Source organism: Carassius gibelio, chromosome A22, assembly GCF_023724105.1.
Source record: "Carassius gibelio isolate Cgi1373 ecotype wild population from Czech Republic chromosome A22, carGib1.2-hapl.c, whole genome shotgun sequence".
NCBI lineage: Eukaryota > Metazoa > Chordata > Actinopteri > Cypriniformes > Cyprinidae > Carassius > Carassius gibelio.
Genome location: NC_068392.1, coordinates 2721932 through 2741924, shown reverse-complemented (window position 1 = coordinate 2741924; position 19993 = coordinate 2721932). Strand labels below are relative to the sequence as shown.

The window sequence follows — 19993 nt, the reverse complement described above, 5'->3', positions numbered from 1 at the left end:
AAGTTCGGTTCTTTCAGACAGTTCGATTCAATAAACTTTGAAGAAAACGGTTCACCGGTTCTTTTGCGCTCTACGTAATTACGTCATTGGTGATAATTGTCCTTGATTCAAGCCTTCGGTTTACCCGCGCTCATAACATTAGCACAGAATCAGTTCAGAATCAATCAAGAAAGGAATCAGTTCGGTTCAGACGCTGTTGATCATGTTGATCATGTATCTAGTCAGAAAGACCCATGAGCAGCAATCTTTTTATTTGGGTTATGTCATTTGTGTCTCCATGCCAAAATGGGGAGTGAAAGCAATGGAGATATCTTCATTCACCCTCATTTTTCTTTTTTCTCTCATGTTTTCAGCTCGTCTGCCTGTTCCTGTCATCAGCAGAAACTGTTCTTCATCATCATCCTCAGAGCAGAATTGTTCATTGCTGTGTTCAGTGGTGAATGTGGGTCATGTGACTCTCTCCTGGTACAAAGGAAACAGTTTATTGTCCAGCATCAGTGTGTCTGATCTCAGCATCAGTCTCTCTCTACCTCTGGAGGTGGAATATCAGGAGAAAAACAGCTACAGCTGTGTGCTCAACAATCCCATCAGCAACCAGACTCAACATCTGGACATCACTCAACTCTGTCACACATGTTCAGGTACAGCAGAGATGATATTAGTTGATGTTGGTGCTGATATTAATGTTTATTGACTGATCTGATCTCAGTTTGGTGTTTTTATTCCTCAGACTCTGTCCACTGCTGTGGTTCTACTGAAGCTGTGATCCGATTGGTCCTCTCTGCTCTGGTGGGCGTGGCTACTGTCATTCTTCTGGTTTATGACATCAGATCCATAAAAACTGAATGAGACAATACACAGATTCAAACATCAGGTGCATGATTAATGAAGAAATTTCTCACCATATACAGTATAAATATGTGTGAGATTAATAAATTCATGCCTTTATATGTTCATACTTTACTGTTGCTGTCAATATGGCATCTGTATTTGCTTGTCTTTATTAATAATAAAGTTTTCTTTCTCTGAGGTTCAAGAGTCTCTCCATATTTTATTACATTCACTGTAACAAACTCCTGTAAAAATTACAGCAATATTTTACAGTAGCTGGATGTTTTCCTAATACTACAGCATATTGCTGTAAACTACAATGCGGTGTAATTCATTTATTCATCTTACTTTATTTTAAATGGCTTTATATAACAATCTGCTGCATCGATGCAAATAAAAATCACTTTCCTCGCATTAGATTTAGTATGACAATGATTTTTTGATTTTTCCCATCATTATTCTTTTTTTTATGTTATTCAAATTTGACTCAGCAATGCACAATAGTTTTACGATATTGAAACATAATTGTAAATGAACATTTAATACCATCATATTTTTATACTGATAAAACATTGGTTTTGTCTTTATTCCGGAAGGTTTTTTTTTTTTTTTTTTTTTTGTAAGAAACCATATTTACATCTTTACTAGCCTACTATTTGAACAATTACTTAATTATTAAATTATATGAGTGGTAGTAAGCAACATAAAATATATGTTAGCTAAAAACACGTGTTAACGTCATTAAACATTTAATGTCAGATTTCTTGTTGACTGTCTCAACAAGAATCACACACTTCCTTCGCGGTCACGTCACGTACTTCGCAGAAGCTCCGCCCACGGCGCTGACTCCTCACTCGTGGTCTCCTCTGATTGGCTGCGCGTTCAGCCAATGGTTCTCAGCCATCTGTGCAGGAACACAACCGAGCCATATTTCACGGACCCTTCACCTCGAGCGTAATTCATTATATATCGGGATCTTCATCTATTAAAGGTCCTTTAACAGTGCAGAGATGCGGATCGCTGCGGTAGTGTGTTTCATATCTGCACTGACTTTCATTGCACATGCAGATGTGTATTTTAAAGAACAATTTCTGGACGGAGGTAAATAGCACTTCTTCGGTCGATAATGACATCAAATAGTCTACATTGTCACTGTTATACTGAGATGAAAGTGTTTCTTGAAAATGACAAAATAATGTCTTTAATATCTTTTAAACGTGTATTGAGCAAGTTTACTTTCATGCATTTCTGTGATCAGAGCTTGTTGTATGTCACTTTCATTTACTGTATTTGCATACTAAACTGTGTTATAAGATTTACAAGTTATGCTAAGAATATACGATTTGTGAAAGATTCAAACATTTTCTTTTCTAAATGCGTACTTAACTTAATGCGTGATTATGGCAAACGGGAAATATTGATGAATTCAAAATGTGTTGGGTTTTGGTTTCAGTTCACTTTTTTTTTTTTATACTACTAAACAGTTTTTGTCTTGTATATACATATAAATGTAAATATTTACTTGGAAATATGGCAAAAGATTATGCAAATTTAAACGAAAAAAAATTCTAATAAAAGTAGAGGTTATTTAAATATAGTTCTCTATTTACTGTAATAGGAAATTATTGCTAGATGACTGCAAAACGTCATTTAAAAATAAGAAGGAAAAAGCACCCACAATTGAATATTCCAACATACAAAATTGATATGATAGTTTTTAACAGCTAAACTTCGTCTTTCCAGATGGTTGGAAAAGCCGATGGGTCGAATCCAAGCACAAATCCGACTACGGCCAGTGGAAACTGACCTCAGGGAAGTTCTATGGTGATGCCGAGCTTGATAAAGGTCAGAGGTCACTGCTTCTTTCACCAGCACTTGATTGCTTATGCAAATGTCTACATCTGAAAAGCAAATAAGTACAAGTAGATGCGAGATGACTTTTAAAAGAAAATGCAATGTTTGTTTTCCCCTTCAAGGTTTGCAGACAAGTCAAGATGCCCGGTTTTATGCTCTATCCAGTCGCTTTGACTCGTTTAGTAATGAGGGTAAAACACTTGTCGTCCAGTTCACTGTGAAACATGAGCAGAAGATTGACTGTGGCGGTGGGTATGTGAAAATATTTCCCGCTGACTTGGACCAGACCGAAATGCATGGCGATTCACAGTACTACATCATGTTCGGTAAGTTACAGTTGGTGGCTTTAAAATGTGCACAAAGTCACTTTCTTCAACCAAGAAAGCCAGTAAAACATTAACCACATTGAAACAGTGCAACGTGAAATTCACTATCTTTGTGTCACTTTCATTGTGAACTTCCTTGTAGGACCCGACATTTGTGGCTACAGTACCAAGAAAGTTCACGTCATTTTCAACTACAAAGGCCAGAACCACCTAATCAAGAAGGACATCAAATGCAAAGTATGTTTTTTTTGTTTTGTTTTTTTTTATTAAATTTAAAATATCTTGAGATTCAATTGCAGCCTTTGCAATTCAGTTCTTCCGCTTGTCCTCATCAGGACGATGAACTCACGCATGTGTATACGCTAATCCTGCGGCCAGACCAGACGTATGAAGTGAAAATTGACAACGAAAAAGTGGAGTCAGGTTCTCTGGAGGAAGATTGGGATTTCCTTCCTCCAAAAAAGATCAAAGATCCAGAGGCCAAGAAGCCAGAGGATTGGGATGACCGGGCGAAAATCGACGATCCTGATGACACGAAACCTGAGGTATATTTTCAATCATCAAAGCTGTAGTGTGTAGAAATCTTTGATATTTAAAAAAGTTGTTCATCAACATGAATCCAATGGTGCTTTTATGTTTAGGATTGGGACAAACCTGAGAACATTCCCGACCCTGATGCCAAGAAACCAGACGATTGGGATGAAGACATGGACGGAGAATGGGAACCTGCCATGATCCCGAACCCTGAGTACAAGGTACAAAATATCAGTCCTCACGTAGAAGATTCTAATATTTTAAAGTGGTTCAAAATGGTTGGATTGTTTTAGTGGTCTAGTTTGATGGTTTTAGACTTAAGAACATTTTAGAGTGGTATTTTCTGCAGGATAGGCTGCCAGAAGATGGTTTAGGATTCAATACCAAGTAGGTTTGGACTTTCCAAGTGTTTTTGAAAGTGTTTATCTCATTATCAAAGATGTTCTCATGTAGACGATCCAAATACATTAAGATCTACCAAACATTAAGTCATAAAGTTCTTCAAACTAGTCCGATTGGTCTAGTTTTGGTTCTTGGGAGACTAGCTAAAACCACTTCAGACTGGTTTCTTTCACAATTAGGTTTGGGCCTTTTAGGAGTTATTGAGAGAGATTAATACTCAAGGTTGTTTCACATGGGCCATTTCTTCTGCGTTTTCAAAACCAACTGATTTTCAATCAGAGTGATTGTTCATTATGCAGGGACCAGCTTCATCAACCAACTAACAAAGTTCTGTTTATGTAGGGTGAGTGGAAACCAAAACAGATTGACAACCCCAACTACAAAGGCACCTGGATTCACCCTGAAATCGACAACCCTGAATACACCCCAGATGACACCATTTACAAATTTGACAACATTGGCATTCTGGGACTGGATCTTTGGCAGGTATGGCTTAGATTGGCGTACCGTTAAATCAACATTGTAATTAAATATAATTCGTAGGTTTTAAAAACTATTTGGTTAGGTTATATCTGGTGACATTAACCAGTCCACCAGGATTACATGATTATTTTTTGTGTGTAATCTTTGCAGTCAAAATGACTTTAGATTTTTGTGGTGGAAATTTCCAGAACTTTGTGGAACATTTGCCATATTAGGGTATGATGTTAATTGTACAATAGTCATACATTGCAGGAAAAAAAAGAAACAAAATGCAGAAAGCCTGCTTATTTTTATGTTTTACCAAATTCTTACATGCAAGATAATTATTTTCTTCTTTTTGTGGTAGGGATGTAACGATTCACTCAACTCACAGTTCACGTTTTTATTTTATTATTATTATTTTTTATTGCTGGACAAAATGCTGCACATTTCTTTGTGTAAATTAAATAACACTATAATAATATAGCACTTGCATATCATTGTTCTTTTGTTGGTTCTGATCACTTATATTGTCCACATTTGTAAGTCGCTTTGGATAAAAACATCTGCTAAATAACCAAATTTAAATATAATGTAAATAACAAAACTAACTTGAAAATTTAAAACAAGACACAAATCAAATAATGCATATAAAATAAATCTCTTCATATAAACAAAATTAAGGCTTTGAGTGCTCTTTGCATTTAACATTATAGGCAACCACTCCATTTCAATCATGATTCAAATAAAGATGCTGCATACATGAGATGCAGATTTATTCTCTGCCTTCAGGTGGCGCTTAAAGCATTTCCTTGGTTACCACTGTAAACAAAGCAGCCCTTCAGTTATAAACTTTAATATATATATATATATATATATATATATATATATATATATATATATATTAGGGGTGTAACGATACGCGTATTCGTATTGAACCGTTCGGTACGACGCTTTCGGTTCGGTACGCGGTACGCATTATGTATACCGAACGGTTCGTTGGAGTATTTAATTATATTTGAAAAAAAAAAAAAAAAAAGAGAGAGAGAAATATAATGATATGCGTTCAACAAGGTAGCCCAATAACCCAAACAAGGTAACAGGCAACGCCCCTGACACTCCCGAAGAAGAAAAAAACACCATCTTATATGTTTATGTTAGGCTACTCAGCAGGCGCTCGCTCACTCAGTACGCGCTGAAGGCTCGTTGCAAAATAGCCAATGCGTTTAACAGACTAGAAATGAGAAGATCCTCCAATAACCAACAGGTCTGGTGTTTGGGTGCACTTTGGATTCCCTTTAAGCTATAATGGTGATGGCAAGAGAGTGGTGGATAAAAAAACAACGGTATGTCGCATCTGCAACATGACAGGGTACACCAGCGGGAATAAAAAAAAAAAAAAATATCTGGGATGTATGCGTCAGTACTATCTGGGAAAAGACGAAAAAAAGGAGAAACATGCACGCAGCAAACTATCCCTGCAGCATTTAGACACTATAGCTTACAGGGAATCCAACCCAAACACCAGACCTGTTGGTTATTTTAGGATCTTATATTTCTGGTCTGTTAAATGCATTCGACATTTTGCAACGAGCCTTCAGCGCGTGCTGAGTGAGCGAGCGCCTTAGGGGCCGTTCACATATCGTGCCTAAAAACGCATGGAAAACGCTAAGCGCGTCTTTCTCCTCCTTTCCAAAGCGCTTGGGCAGAAGCGCTCATGAGGCGTCTGTCTTTGCTAAGCAACAATGACGTGCTGCTCTCTCCATGAGACGCGGAAATTTCAGCGAAGGATAAATGGATTTGCAGCTCTAAAAATCGCTTGCAGTAGCTCTGCTACTAAATTTATTTCAAAATTGCAATCCATATACAACTATGATCAGCTGATCCTTCATCTTGGCTGAGCTCTCAACGTTGTTACGGGAAAGGATGAAGCTGATTGGTTGGTTCTTGTCACATGACCCGCGGTGCGCTTGCGGCATTCTGAAAAGTTGAGATGTTTTTACATTTTGCTGTATCTAAAACGTATCGAACCGAACCGAACCGAACCGTGACATCAGTGTATCGTATCGAACCGAACCGTGAATTTTGTGAACCGTTACACCCCTAATATATATATATATATATATATATATATATATATATATATTATGATGATGATCATTTTGTGGTTAAATGCCGATTTATTACGTTGTGTTTAGCGATCTGTTGACTTTTTCTTACAGGTGAAATCTGGAACGATCTTTGATAACTTCCTGATCACTGATGATGTTGAAGAGGCCGAAAAATTTGGTACAGAAACGTGGGGCGCAACAAAGGTAAAAATGTCTGGAGTGTCACAACTGACAACATATTAGTATTAATAAATTGCATTTATTAGATATCTGTGATCAGTTCTTCCATTTGTTTCCACAACATTATTATTAAATAATAAATGCTGATGCCACGATGTTATGTATCAGGAACCAGAAAAGAAAATGAAGGACCAGCAGGAAGAGGAAGAAAGGAAAAAGCGTGAAGAGGAGGAAAAGAGCAAGAAGGATGATGATAATGAGGAAGATGAAGAGGAGGAAGATGATGATAATGAGCCAGACGAGGAAGAGCACACAGAAGAACCTTCTGAGGAGGAGGAAGAGGAGGGTGAGGATGATAAGATCCCTAAAGATGAGTTGTGAAGAGGAGTTCCCTTTCTGAATGAGCAGATCTGCTGCGTTTCTGACGTCTTTTTCTTTGTGGTGTGAATTTTTGGCCCCGCCCCTTTCTAGTCACATGTTGCATCCCTAAACTCTGATTTCTTTCATTTTTGCTGCTAGATGCCCCCCAAAATATTCATAGTACGGCCCGATAAACTATAAATTAATTAATGTTTGGGTTTTCTGTTCTGTGTGGAGTCGCGCAAGGGAAAAATTCGAATGCATCATTTGTTGGATTTGCACTTTTTTTAAATAAATGATTTATTTTTAAATGCTCGTCCGTCTCGTTTTTCATCGATGTTAAATTGTCCTAATTTTTGGTTCAAAGTAAATGTTTACTTTTTTTTTTTTTTTTTATTAGATTATATTTTTATTTTAACTTTTCTTAACTATAATAACCGTTTTATATAAATATGCAATTGTCCTACTGCGAGTTTAACTTTTCTTTATCTGTAATACCTTTTGTATTGTAAACACACATAATATTGTATTTGATTTAAGAAAGACACCACACACAATATTGTATTTGATTTATTAAGAAAGACACCACACAGGTCATTGTTTTAAGCATTTATTAAGAAAACATTTATGGAATATTAATAAGAGCTTGGACATAATGAAACCTGTATTAGTAAAGCTTTAAAGAAAGAAGGACATTACCATAGAATGCTGTGTGAAGGAGAACTCAAAGAAGAAAATCCCGGAGGAGAAATATCCGAAAATAGAAGAGCTTCTTAGGGAATTTCCAGACCTCATGACATCACAAGACATTGGAATCCACCTGCTGTCTATGAGGGACTGAAGTGCAATGAGGAAAGCAGATGCTGATTCTGTGGAACAGCTTATCTGGTCATTTATTTATTTTTAGGAACCATTTGTTGTTAAATGACCAAAAAAAAAAAAAAATAAAACCTAGAGGAGGAGACCACACGTCATTAGGGCTGTTCGAATCCGGATTTTTTGGAATCGAGTACGATTCTGATTCCCGGTTGTGGAATCGAATCCACGGATCGATTCCTCACTGTTGTTTTCTAATCTTTTTTTTTTTTTTTTTTTTTTTAGATTGAAGGAACCTAATCTCACCATGACAGCAGGATATATGTCGTAAACCGTATAATTCTCATAATATGAGGCTTTATTTTTAGAAAATTACAATACATCGTTATTTTGTTTGCTTTGCACCTGAAATTAGCAGGGACATGAGTTTATAGCATGAATTGAACAAGACATGAAATGTCCAAAATAAATGTGGACCGTTCAGCTGAATAATGAAGTTTACTTTGATTATATATGCTTTGCACAAAATTAACAAACTGTACACTGAAACAAAATAACCAGAAATTATCAATAACTGATAGAGCACGTGGTTTATCTGTCAATCAGATGCGCTCTCGGCCACAGATCTATTTGTCTATACCTATTACCATTGTCTGAATGTTTGAAAAAAAAAGTCTTCTTAGATGGAAATAATATATTAAAACTAATCGGACTTCACTTTAAGCGAGCATTGGGGAGGGGAATTGTTAAAAAAAAAAATAATATTTTATCTTTTGTTATTGTGGCTTTCAGCGATCATAAGGGAGGTGAATGGTGCTTCTCAAACGGAAGGTGGCATCCTAAAATTAAGAAGATCTCAGTGCCGACTCGTTTTCTTTACGTTTATTTTCGTGAATTTAAATGTTTCCAACCTGCCGTATTTCGATTGATAAGCTCTGTTGAACTGAAAAAAGGCTCTGAATGAAGAGTCGATTCACTTTTGGAATAGACTCCCAGCCCTATTTGTTCAAACACATGCACACAAAACACATTCTTCTGATTTACGATAATCAATGAATTGTCCTCACTACTTGAGTCAATTAAATTAAGACTTTTGTTGAAAATGGTGTAATTTTTTTTCAAAAAGTATATCTACATGTATATAAAAATGATATTTCTATGGAAACATAGACTTGCCTTTTTCGTGGTCACTGACAGTGAAGCTAGTTCTGAGGAAAGCTCGAGAAACTTTTGTTGCTCTGGTATTTTACCTCATATAATGCCAGTCAGACAGACGTTCATAAGACTCACAGGGGTCACTGTACGTCCATGTGTCCATGTGTCTTGTCCAATTCAGCAAGTAGATGGCGTCTTCCCTTACCACAGGCGCCTCATCCGTCCAGAAGATAGCTGAGTCACATCTCCACGCGCGCTCACCGAGGACACTTGCGAGGCTGTTTTTCGCGCTCAAACACAATGCTGACGATCACTTTGAAGACCCTCCAGCAGCAGACTTTCAAAGTGGAGATAGACGAGGAGCTGACGGTGAGTGTGCGTGTCTGTACCCGTGTAAACATGGCAGGGCGCGGGCACAACGCGCTGGGAAACGCCGCGGCCTCCAGCGGCCGCTGCTTGTGGAACGCGCGAGCGGACAGTCGCTGTCATTGTATAATATTGCATTATAACAGGTGACGTCACAGAGCCGCACATTCCAACAGTTGTTGATTTGAAAATAACGGTCGTGTGATTCACTTTAACGGTCTGTTTACATTCTGGTCTTGTGGCAAGCCGTTTTAACATGTTCGTTTAAACTAATTAGTGTTACTTACTTTTATTAATTACATTAATAGTGATTAGTACGTGCTGTCTATTTCACTGATATTGACTATTAATTATATACTAGAAGGCTATAGTTAGTCACTAAGGCTTATTCATTACTTGTCACTATTCCACTATTGACTTGTATTGCGTTGTTGTTACTGGTTAAAAATTTATATTTTTTTGCCACTAAATTATGGGGCTTTGTTAACTATAACCTATACCAAGTTATTGCATGTACCTTTTCTAGTTTTACTATTTATTCAAACCAAATATGTATGTTATACCAGTAGTTACTAGTGTCTATCCCAGCTTTACTAATTTATAATCAATAAATACTAGTATTTATAAATGAAACATTGGTGTGTATGCCAACTGTGACTAGTAGAATTTATTTCCTCAGAGGGCTTTTTCTCCTCTTTTTTTTAAATAATGAAAAGTAAGAATGGGCACTTCGGTGTTTCAGTTAATCTTACTAATTAAAAATGCTACTGACAATTGGAATACACCGTGTATTTGCTAGTTATTATTATTATTTTTTCTATGAATGAATATTAAAACAGCTTGCCATGTTTCTTATTTTCCTAGAATGACAATGCATTACAGATATAGATTGTATTTATGTTAGGAACTATTATTATTTAAAACTTTTTAGTCAGATTCATGTGTCTTGGTTATTTAAATGGATAGTGTCTATAAATGTGTTAATTTGGAATGAGTATTTTAATTCATTTAGGATTTGTTAAAAGAAGTTTTGTTCAGATAATGCAGTATCATTCTGACTGTGTTTGTGCAAAGCAATAAGATGAAATAACTTCATAATTCAACATGTGCCCATATGAATCCATATGAATCTATTTCTCTTGAAGATAGTTTGGGAAGCACATGACCATTAGTTGCCTGCTTTCATAATCATACAGTTCATGCGTTTTATTTTGTCCTTGAAAAAGTGAAAACCTTGAGATGCTTCTGATTAAATTCTGTCCTTCTAAATTCAGGTAAAAGCTCTTAAAGAGAAGATAGAAGAAGAAAAGGGGCAAGATGCTTTTCCAGCTGTCGGTCAAAAACTAATCTATTCAGGTCTGTTTTTTCTGACATTTTTATTTATTTCTGTCATTGCAAAGCTTAGGTGTAAACATACCTATTAAGCTCACCAAAATCTACATTGAGACATTTTTAGTGGACAAGATACCGGTTTCAGTACAAGTTATATTAAAATAACAAAATAATTATCTCTCACACGATTATATTACATTTTTGTTATCTTTAAGCTTACTCCTGTTCCCACTAAGCTCCCACTATTTTATTAAAACATTCTTGTTTATTTTAAACAACCGTTTTAAAGAATAGTTATATAATGTCACAAAAAAAATCACAAAAATCACATTGATATTATCTATGAAATTATACTTTTTCTTATTGATGCCACACTGAAGCTGTGTGATTTTCATAGTAGTGCACCAATAATATGAAGTCTTTAAATATTAATTAATAATCTGAGCTCCAAATGGTAGTGAACTTAATAGATACGTTTACCTATATAATTACTGTCAAATTAAACTTTTTGCATGCACCATATCCTTCTTTGGTTTTAAAAAGATGCTTTTTGATTTATAAAAGTTCGTTTTTCTCTGTAAAACACAGGCAAAATTTTGAATGACGATATACCTCTAAAAGAATACAAGATAGATGAGAAGAACTTTGTTGTGGTGATGGTTACAAAGGTAAGGCTGTTTCCTTTTCCACACGTTTCTCTCATTGCCTTCTTCAGAAGATGATTTATGCAAGTTTCAGTCCCACTAATGGCCTTAAAAAATATTGTCCTTCCATAAATTTTCTTTCAAATTTTGGGATGTCACATTAAAAACACGGGATGGGAATGCCAATATGTGCATAAAATCTTAAAATGCACATAAAACAATAACAGTATTTTTTTTTTTTTTTTTTTTAGGTGGATAATTTTTTTTATCTGATAAGAAAATGTTTGCATAAACTTCTTTGGAATCTGATTTAAGGGGTGTATACACTTAAAACTTAAAACTTTTTAATGGTTTTGGACATTCATTTGGGGGCCTGAATATGCAAATTCACAGAATCATCTCTGTGTAAATTCCGAAAATGATAATTTATGAAAATGGTGACTTGCATTTGAATTACATGTTCAATGTATTTATAGGCATGCATATGTGTGCAGGTGTGTAGTGTTTTTTTACTAAGTGACACTGCCAACTATTGGCATGGTATGCATATTACTGTGTATTATAAAACGAATAGTTCCAGTCCTTGATTCTGATTGGTTGAGCCACGTTCAAAGCTACACTACAAGTATACACCTTTGTTTACTTCTATGTGTTGCTCGGCAACCACTTTGTTGGAACCACAACTGTTGCTGAGGAACTACATTGTTTGGTGGAAGAATACTGTTTAGAATACTTATATTTACATTTTATTACACTTTATTTGCTGCGTTTTATTCTGTAAACCTTATTATGTATATGGAATAAACTTTTTATAAAAGCAATAAGCCCCATGAAGCTGTGGTTTACAATGAATTTATAACCACTAACTAAGCTTCACTTCGTGCCTAACAACGGCCCTTAGCTGTTATAGATTCACTGTAAACCACGACTTCTTGGGGTTATTTCATTTTAGAGGATCTACGTATGTAAACGAGGATCGTTTTGACAATGTTGTCATCTGTGCACAAAATTGTCAAAATCACAAAGGGAAAAACCTTTCAGTTTTTTGTACAATCGTTGTTGTGTAAACATAACCTTAATTAATAAATTCCACAATATGCAACAAAAAACTGATTTGGTATAATTACTTCCAAGAACAGTACTACAAGATTGCGTTCACAAACATCAGACATGCAAGAGAACATGAATGCGATTGTAATTGCGTTCAATCGGCACACAAGTTTATTTTGTAGGAAAAATAGCCAAAGTACTGTCGTCAGCCTTGGCAACTTCCATTTTTAATTATACTTCACGCCAGTTTCCCAGGAAGTGACGTTTTTGTTCTCTCAAACACATTTCTTTTATTCACATATGTTAGGGCTGGGAAAGTAAATCCATGCATCATGTTTCGTGGATAGATTCTGAGATACATACTCAGAATCTGCTTCGTGATTCTCTCTCGTATCGTTTCTGAGGTTAGTTTTTAACAGCAGATGTTACTAGTTATTAACCACACACTCAAAAATGCTCATGAAGAAGAGCGCTTGTGCATTTGATTGAGCAATGTATGTGATTAAATGTACTTACACTTCGGTTTTAATGATGCAAGATTCATGTAAATTAATGTTAATCTAAAGCACGCAGGAAGCTGTTAAAAACTAAGCTCAGAACCATCTTATTTCCGATAATCTCGGAATCGATCCAGAATTATTTCTCTGTTCGCGATGCATCGATTCATTGTCGCAATCCTAAAAATTGTTTGTGTGTGTGCAAAATTTCAATATTTCAAATAGTTTTATTTGCAGCTTTGGATCGAAAACAGAGTTAAAGTTCATTGGCAGGTTTCTATACTTCTCTGTGCAGTTGTGTTTCTCTTTCTACAGCCAAAATCTGCAGCACCGCCACAAGCTCCTGCTCCCGCACCGGCAGCCGCCGCTACAGTTAGTGCAACCATCGCCGAAACCCCTGCACATCCACCCTCAACTCCTGCTCCCTCCGCAGTGCCTGTATCGACCCCTCCTCCCGCTCCTGTAGAATCAGCAGCGTCAGCAGATCCACCAGTGACACCCGTCACAGCGCCCCCTGCTGCTTCGGAGGATGCTGCAGAAAAGCCTGAGCCTGTTAGCACCACTCCCACTCCGATTTCAGAAGAAGAGAACCAGGCAGCGCAAGAAGAGCAGGCCGTTGCCCAATCAGAGGCTAGGTATGGCCACGCGCACAAACAAAACCGCGCCCAAAAAACAAAATTGCTTAACCAATAGAAAAACACTCAATTTGTTGTGTACTTTGTTCAGTGTTACAGATGAGTTGGGTCTTTTGGAAGCAGCTGCGTCCATATTAGGTACATTTGGTTTACTGTTTTGTTGTAAACCAGGTAAAGGAGAGAAGAACTTGATGTTATCATCTGTCGTTTTGCGTTTCTTTAGTTACAGGTCAAGCGTATGAGAATTTGGTGACGGAAATCATGTCGATGGGTTATGAGAGAGAACAGGTGATCGCCGCCTTGCGAGCCAGTTTCAACAATCCGGACAGAGCCGTGGAGTACCTGCTTATGGTGAGAGTTAGTAATGTAATTACTATAGTAAAGCTGCAGATGTTTTATTCCCAGAAAATACTGGGAGAACTAATATAACTGGTCTTGCTCGAAGTCAGCATGAAGTGACATTGGCAACCCATTTTGCTTTGTTAATGTGACGCATATTTCTGAGTTATACAGGATCAGGGACTTTTATTGATATTTGCACATTGCAACTCTTTAATGTTTAATGTTTTGTTTGGTAAAATAGCTTATTATGATTGCATCCATTTAAATAACCAAACAATATGCAAAACATATGCAAAAAGCTAATGTGTGCGTGTGTGTTTGCTTATTTTTCTCTAATGGTATAAATGACAACAATAGTAATTATAATGATAGATATTTATACTAATACTAAAATTTATATATATATATATATATGAGCAGAAATAAAATTGTTTATTTATAATTATTAATTAAATCTTAATTGATTGTAATTACAATTTTAATTAACAGAAATGTATAACTTTTTTTTTTTTTATAAAATATATTGCACCAATTAATTGCTTTCCTAATTAATGTGTATTAATAAAGAAGAAAGGACCTGGAATAGTGCCTGGTTTAAACCACACAATTGATCAGTCACAATTGTTAATGTCCGATGCTCAGGGTATTCCCACAGAATCCGAGCAGCCTCCACAGGAAGTAGTGCAACCCCCCCCAGTGTCGAACCCCACCCCTCCAGCACCACAGCGACCTCAGCCACCACCCGCCACCACCGGTGAGTGACCATGTGTCCACGACGTGTGGAAATAGACGCCCATTTGCCCTGCAGCTGCCACATTCTTGCTAATTCGTTGAAACATTATTTCGGCAGCACAGCTGATGGAGGAGTCTTGAATATTTAAGCTAAGGGGTGCCATTGTCATTCTGTACATTAGGCCAGTGAGAAAGCAATATCTCTATTAAGAATGCCCCCAAATTAGCATTAATGAGTGAATTTGAACGTTGGACTTGAAGGTGATGCATGTAAATTTATTAAAGTTTTTGGAACTTAACTTTCATATTGTGTTTGATTTTTAAATGGTTCGAAACACTGGTTAAACTGTTTATTACTTCTTGAAATTTGGTGGGGTTTTCTCATCTTGTGTTATGAATGTGTGTGCAAAGTATCAACACATAGATGTGTTTTGGAAAGGCTGTACACATTTTGGTTGTGTTGGGGTCCAATTGACCCTCATTGGTTTCCGTGCAATTCACCAAAAATAAAAAAACAGCAGAGTTGGGTGAAAAACAGAAAACCTTTTATTGTAGCTTGTCAAAGACTAAAATATAAGATACATGTAAACTTTTTATATTTATTAATTGGTGGCTAAAACAAAAGGGAAGTGTGAGAAACCCATTTTACCCTCAGAAGGTTTGAGAAACAGACTGAAAAAAATCATGAAAAAAAAAAACCAGAAGAAAAATGACAAAACACAACCAAATTATTAAAACTAAAATTTAATGTACTTATTATTAAAAGTAATTTATTATTACTTTTTGTGTTTTTTTTCAAGTGTTGAGTTTTGACGAATTTCCTGGAAACATATATATACACACGGTAGTTTATCAATGATGTTAAAATAACACTGCCAAAGTTATTATTAATATAAACAAAAATTAACTGGTATTCAAATTGTTTAAAAATATATATTAATTAGGACTATTTAAATTAATATTTTAACAAATATTAAAGTGTTATCATTAATACTATATGCATAATTAATATAATTATTATGTTGATATTTGGCAAATTTTCGTGAGGATCAACATCAACAGCATAAACAAAAAGTCAACACTTCGAAAACGTTGGCATTATTTTGACTTTCTCATTTGGAGGCACAGAAAATGGTTTTCTTTTCTCTCTCCCACGATGTCGGTGTAGCACTGTCCCGGGCCAGACTCCTCTACAGCTCTTTGTTCTGTGTACAGGTGTGGAGTCGGGAGCGCCACAGACCTCGGCAAACCCTCTGGAGTTCCTCAGGACCCAGCCTCAGTTCCAGCAGATGCGTCAGATCATCCAGCAGAACCCCGCGCTCCTGCCGGCGCTCCTGCAGCAGCTGGGACGTGACAACCCTCAGCTCCTGCAGGTGGGTGGAGCCCAGCACTGGGCCGCTTCGGTCGGACGTGCGGCGCTGAACGTGCCTTTATTATTCTGTGCAGCAAATCACGCAGCATCAGGAGCGGTTCGTGCAGATGTTGAACGAGCCACAAGCAGGCGAGGCCGGAGCCGCTGAAGCTCCCAGCGCACCACAGACCAACTACATCCAGGTCACGCCGCAGGAGAAGGAGGCCATCGAGAGGGTACGCTAACAGTGCTGTTTCTAATGTAAAATTTAGTTGTACTAGTTATCCATTTGGTCAGGCTAGAGTCACAGAAATTTAAAAAGATATATTGAATAGGTTTTTTTATTTCATTTAATGTTAAGCAAATTTCTAAAGCTACAAATGTGTTACAGTAAAATAAAATACTAATAAACTTATCTACTTTTACTTAAGTTAGCATGAAATGACATTTACAATCAATTTTATTTGACAATTTGACATAATTCAAAGTAAACAGTGTATATAAGCAATAGTAAATTATTTTATATAAATAAAATGAAATAATCTAATAAAAATGTTTATTTAAATTAACTTTTTTTTTTACTTGAAATAGTAAAATAATAAAAACGAAATAAGCATCCTAATCAATAAAAAATAAAACTATATAGACATTTTTTAAAAATGGAAAAAGCATTACTAAAACTTTAACAGAAACTAAAAATATCAACAACAAATCATTTTAAACTATAATATAAAAATCTAAAACAACTCATTCAAAATATTAACTATAAAAGTATATCTATGATAGTATATCTATGATAAAATGATACAAAATTACACTGCCAGTATTAATTTTATATATACTTATTCAGTTGTTAATATAATTTAACAAAAACATTAAGATTATTTAGAAAAATATTTAAATAAATATTATTATATTATTAGTTTCTAAACTAAAACGTATAATACGTTTCTTTTGTTGTTGTATTTTAATGCTTTTGTAATTTATACAAAGTTAGCATAAATTAATCAAATCTCCATATGGACCAGTACAGTATCTGTAGATGTTAAGCCGCAAAAGTTGGTTGAAATATGAATCCTGCATGTTTTGCACGTCTCTTGCAGTGAAATTTATTTAAAGAAATAAATCATACAATATTTCTTCCATGTTTTAATTTTAATAGCAAATCCCCTTTATTTACCAAAATATAAAATGTGTTTAAATTTCATAAATTAAAAGACAAATTAAATTTGGGTGAAACTTGTGTAATGTTTTTCATAAATATATTACTTGTAGAAAAACATTAAACACAATTGTAAATAAGTATAAAGAATGGCATTGGTTTTATTTTTAGTGATAAAAAGTGTTTTTTCTTTTTAATTAGCATATTTTTGTGTTTTGCTTTGGTGCCGAAATTGGTACCGAGAACCGTGGATTTTCACTGGTTATCGGTACCGAATACTGAAATTTTGGTACCGTGACAACACTATCTTAATTGATTTACGATAATTAAACAGTCATTCCACACAAAGTGTTTTAACATTTTATAAAATTGTGTTTTGTCTTCTAGTTAAAAGCTCTGGGTTTTCCAGAGGGACTCGTCATCCAAGCCTACTTCGCCTGCGAGAAAAACGAGAACCTCGCCGCGAACTTCCTGCTCCAGCAGAACTTTGATGATGAGTGAACGTTAACCGTTTAGACGCGACGACACTCGAAGGACGGCGACGGAGAGAATGCAAGTGCTAGGCCACATGTTGCGCATGTGTGTGTGAATGTGTATTACAGCGAATAGGACGTCGACTGGTCTTCCATGATGATTTTCATGGAGTTTAAACTGAAGCCATGATGTGATTTTTTTTTTTCAATATATATAAATACATATAAATGGCCGATCCTCCTCGACGAGGTTTCTGTCTGGTTTCTGCTGCTATCTCTGCTGTGTGCGTCGAGTGAAGTTTTAACACAGTTAAAAACCTGCCAAAAAACTCTCAAGGTCATCATTCATTTCTCGCCATTGTTTATCAGTATTAATAATGAGACGTCAAGATGGATGCCAAATTTAATTTGTCGCCACTGAAAACAAGCCTTTGATGGATTGACGTATGTATTTGGAATACGTCGTACCATTTTTGTTGCTGAAAAGATTTTGGGAGACACAGTTGCATCAAATTAAATATGGCATCTACTTATACCATGTTACATAATTTTTAGTGTTTACTTTACTTTCCATGCAAGCCTCTACTGTGTAAAATACAACGTTTATGCAGTGGACTTCACCAAACTACTACTTTATAACTCATCTGTTCCCTTAAGCTAAACCATTAATATTATAAATAAACCAAATGTTGGGTATGTTGGTATCTTTAAACCTATTTTTAAAATAAGAACTGTCAGTAAAGTCTACAATTATGAGTTATTGGTACAAAACAGCATTGACAGTTAGCTGCCTAACTAGAATTTATTTCCAAGTTTATTTCTGTTATGAAATACAGTAATTTCAACCCAAGATTTAAATTCTGTCATCATTTACTCACCCTCCATGTCTTTCTTCTGTTCAACACAAAAGGAGAAATTTTGAAAAATGTTAGTAACCAAACAGTTAATGGTAACAAGTAACTTCCATAGTATGGGGGAAAAATACTATTAAAGTCAATGGCTTTAACATCAACTGTTTGGATATCAACTTTCTTAATTTTCGTTTTTTGGTGAATTATCACTTTTAACTTTAAAGTTCCCACTAGAACCATTTCAGTATGCAGTAGAAGCCGAATGAGCATTGGTTTTGAATGGAGCCCGAAATGCTGCAACAATCGTAGGTATTTAATGTGGTGAAGCAACTGAATGCATTTGAGTGTCTCATCGGGAATTGAAAACATCATTAAAATATGCATTGTAATTTGAATATTTGTACATATTCTAGTGAAGGAGAAAACCGTGTTGTCTTGGTCTCTGTTGCACACTTAAGACAGTGCCAAACATAATTAGAAACTGGAAATAGATGAGTGGGCTGCAATGCTTAAAGTGGATGCAGAATGCATATATTTTTATATAGGTGATGTGTCCTGCTCCTATAGTTTTGAGTTAAAATGCTTTTATCGAGGACATTGAAAAATCTATAGGGGTTCTGACAGGTACAGGCAAAACTAAGCGCCCTGTTTACACTAGTTGATGCAGTTTTGGATTTTCATTTCAGCATTTTATATTGTTTCTATCGTCTTGGGGGATTTGATGTGTGGAGAAAGTAAACATGGAGGAGTTTGGTCTTAAATGCATCAGCACAAAAGTGTTTGCCGAGTGGTTTATGAATGTATTGTTTCAGTGGTGTGTGAAATAAATTGCTTTTAAAAAGCTTAATTGAAATCTTCAATAATGGATCTGGTTTCATTCATTAGTAGTACTCACTCCATAATCAGACAGCCCATATGCTTCTACAACCCAAAATTAAGAGATTCCTATACATTTTTCACAGTATTTACATTGTTCTTGAATTGTGATTACCACAAAAACCATGATAACCCAATTTAAAAAATGTTGTGTAGTAAGTAAGTGTAAGTTCACATCTTCTGCTCATTCCTAAAAGACCAATACTTCTGGTATTTTCATGAACAAATGGAAGTGAATGGAAATATTTACATTTGTAGATTCAACAACAATAATAACAACTGATTCAATCTAAAGATGTGGAGTTGTGGTTAAAAGAAATTATTATATACAGAATTTAATAGTAACCATTATTTACATATAGTGTTTGCAAATCTGAGCAAGATAAAATAACAATGCAAGTTAATAAAATAAAATAAAAACACTGAAATACACAGTGGATTATTGTTATTATTAAGTATTGTATATCTTAAGCTATATAGATATATGCCACAAAAAAGCTCATTAGCATTTCTAAAAATAATATATTCTTTACATGGGTGAAGATGTTCAGCTGTCCAACTTGTGGTATTGACTTGTTATATCTTAGGTATATACACATTACAAGCCTTGATGTTTCGATAGATGCCAGCATTTAAGTATATAACTCAACT

At 35.5% G+C, this 19993-nt stretch overlaps 3 protein-coding genes across 3 annotated transcripts in view; all 3 read left to right on the top strand.

Moving 5' to 3' along the window:
* Positions 1 to 936, top strand: part of LOC127942797 (uncharacterized) — a 94035-nt gene extending 93099 nt beyond the window's left edge. Inside the window, exons 7-8 of the mRNA XM_052538759.1 lie at positions 539 to 641; positions 731 to 936. Coding sequence (XP_052394719.1) covers positions 539 to 641; positions 731 to 849 — 222 coding nt within the window. The 3' untranslated portion in view covers positions 850 to 936. The remainder of the gene's footprint in view (positions 1 to 538; positions 642 to 730) is intronic.
* Positions 937 to 1731: 795 nt separating this feature from the next.
* On the top strand, positions 1732 to 7371 carry LOC127942801 (calreticulin). The gene is made up of 9 exons (XM_052538762.1): positions 1732 to 1932; positions 2575 to 2676; positions 2808 to 3011; positions 3154 to 3248; positions 3347 to 3556; positions 3653 to 3766; positions 4290 to 4433; positions 6632 to 6724; positions 6869 to 7371. The coding sequence occupies exons 1-9, from the start codon at positions 1842 to 1844 to the stop codon at positions 7079 to 7081; spliced, it is 1266 nt and encodes a 421-aa protein (XP_052394722.1). The 5' UTR covers positions 1732 to 1841; the 3' UTR covers positions 7082 to 7371.
* A 1687-nt stretch (positions 7372 to 9058) lies between these two features.
* Positions 9059 to 19313, top strand: LOC127942802 (UV excision repair protein RAD23 homolog B-like). The gene is made up of 10 exons (XM_052538763.1): positions 9059 to 9400; positions 10672 to 10753; positions 11318 to 11397; positions 13236 to 13555; positions 13647 to 13693; positions 13779 to 13906; positions 14540 to 14651; positions 15845 to 16002; positions 16076 to 16216; positions 17530 to 19313. Exons 1-10 carry the CDS (start codon positions 9332 to 9334, stop codon positions 17641 to 17643), a joined length of 1251 nt encoding a protein of 416 aa, XP_052394723.1. The 5' UTR covers positions 9059 to 9331; the 3' UTR covers positions 17644 to 19313.
* The last annotated feature ends 680 nt before the right edge of the window (positions 19314 to 19993 follow it).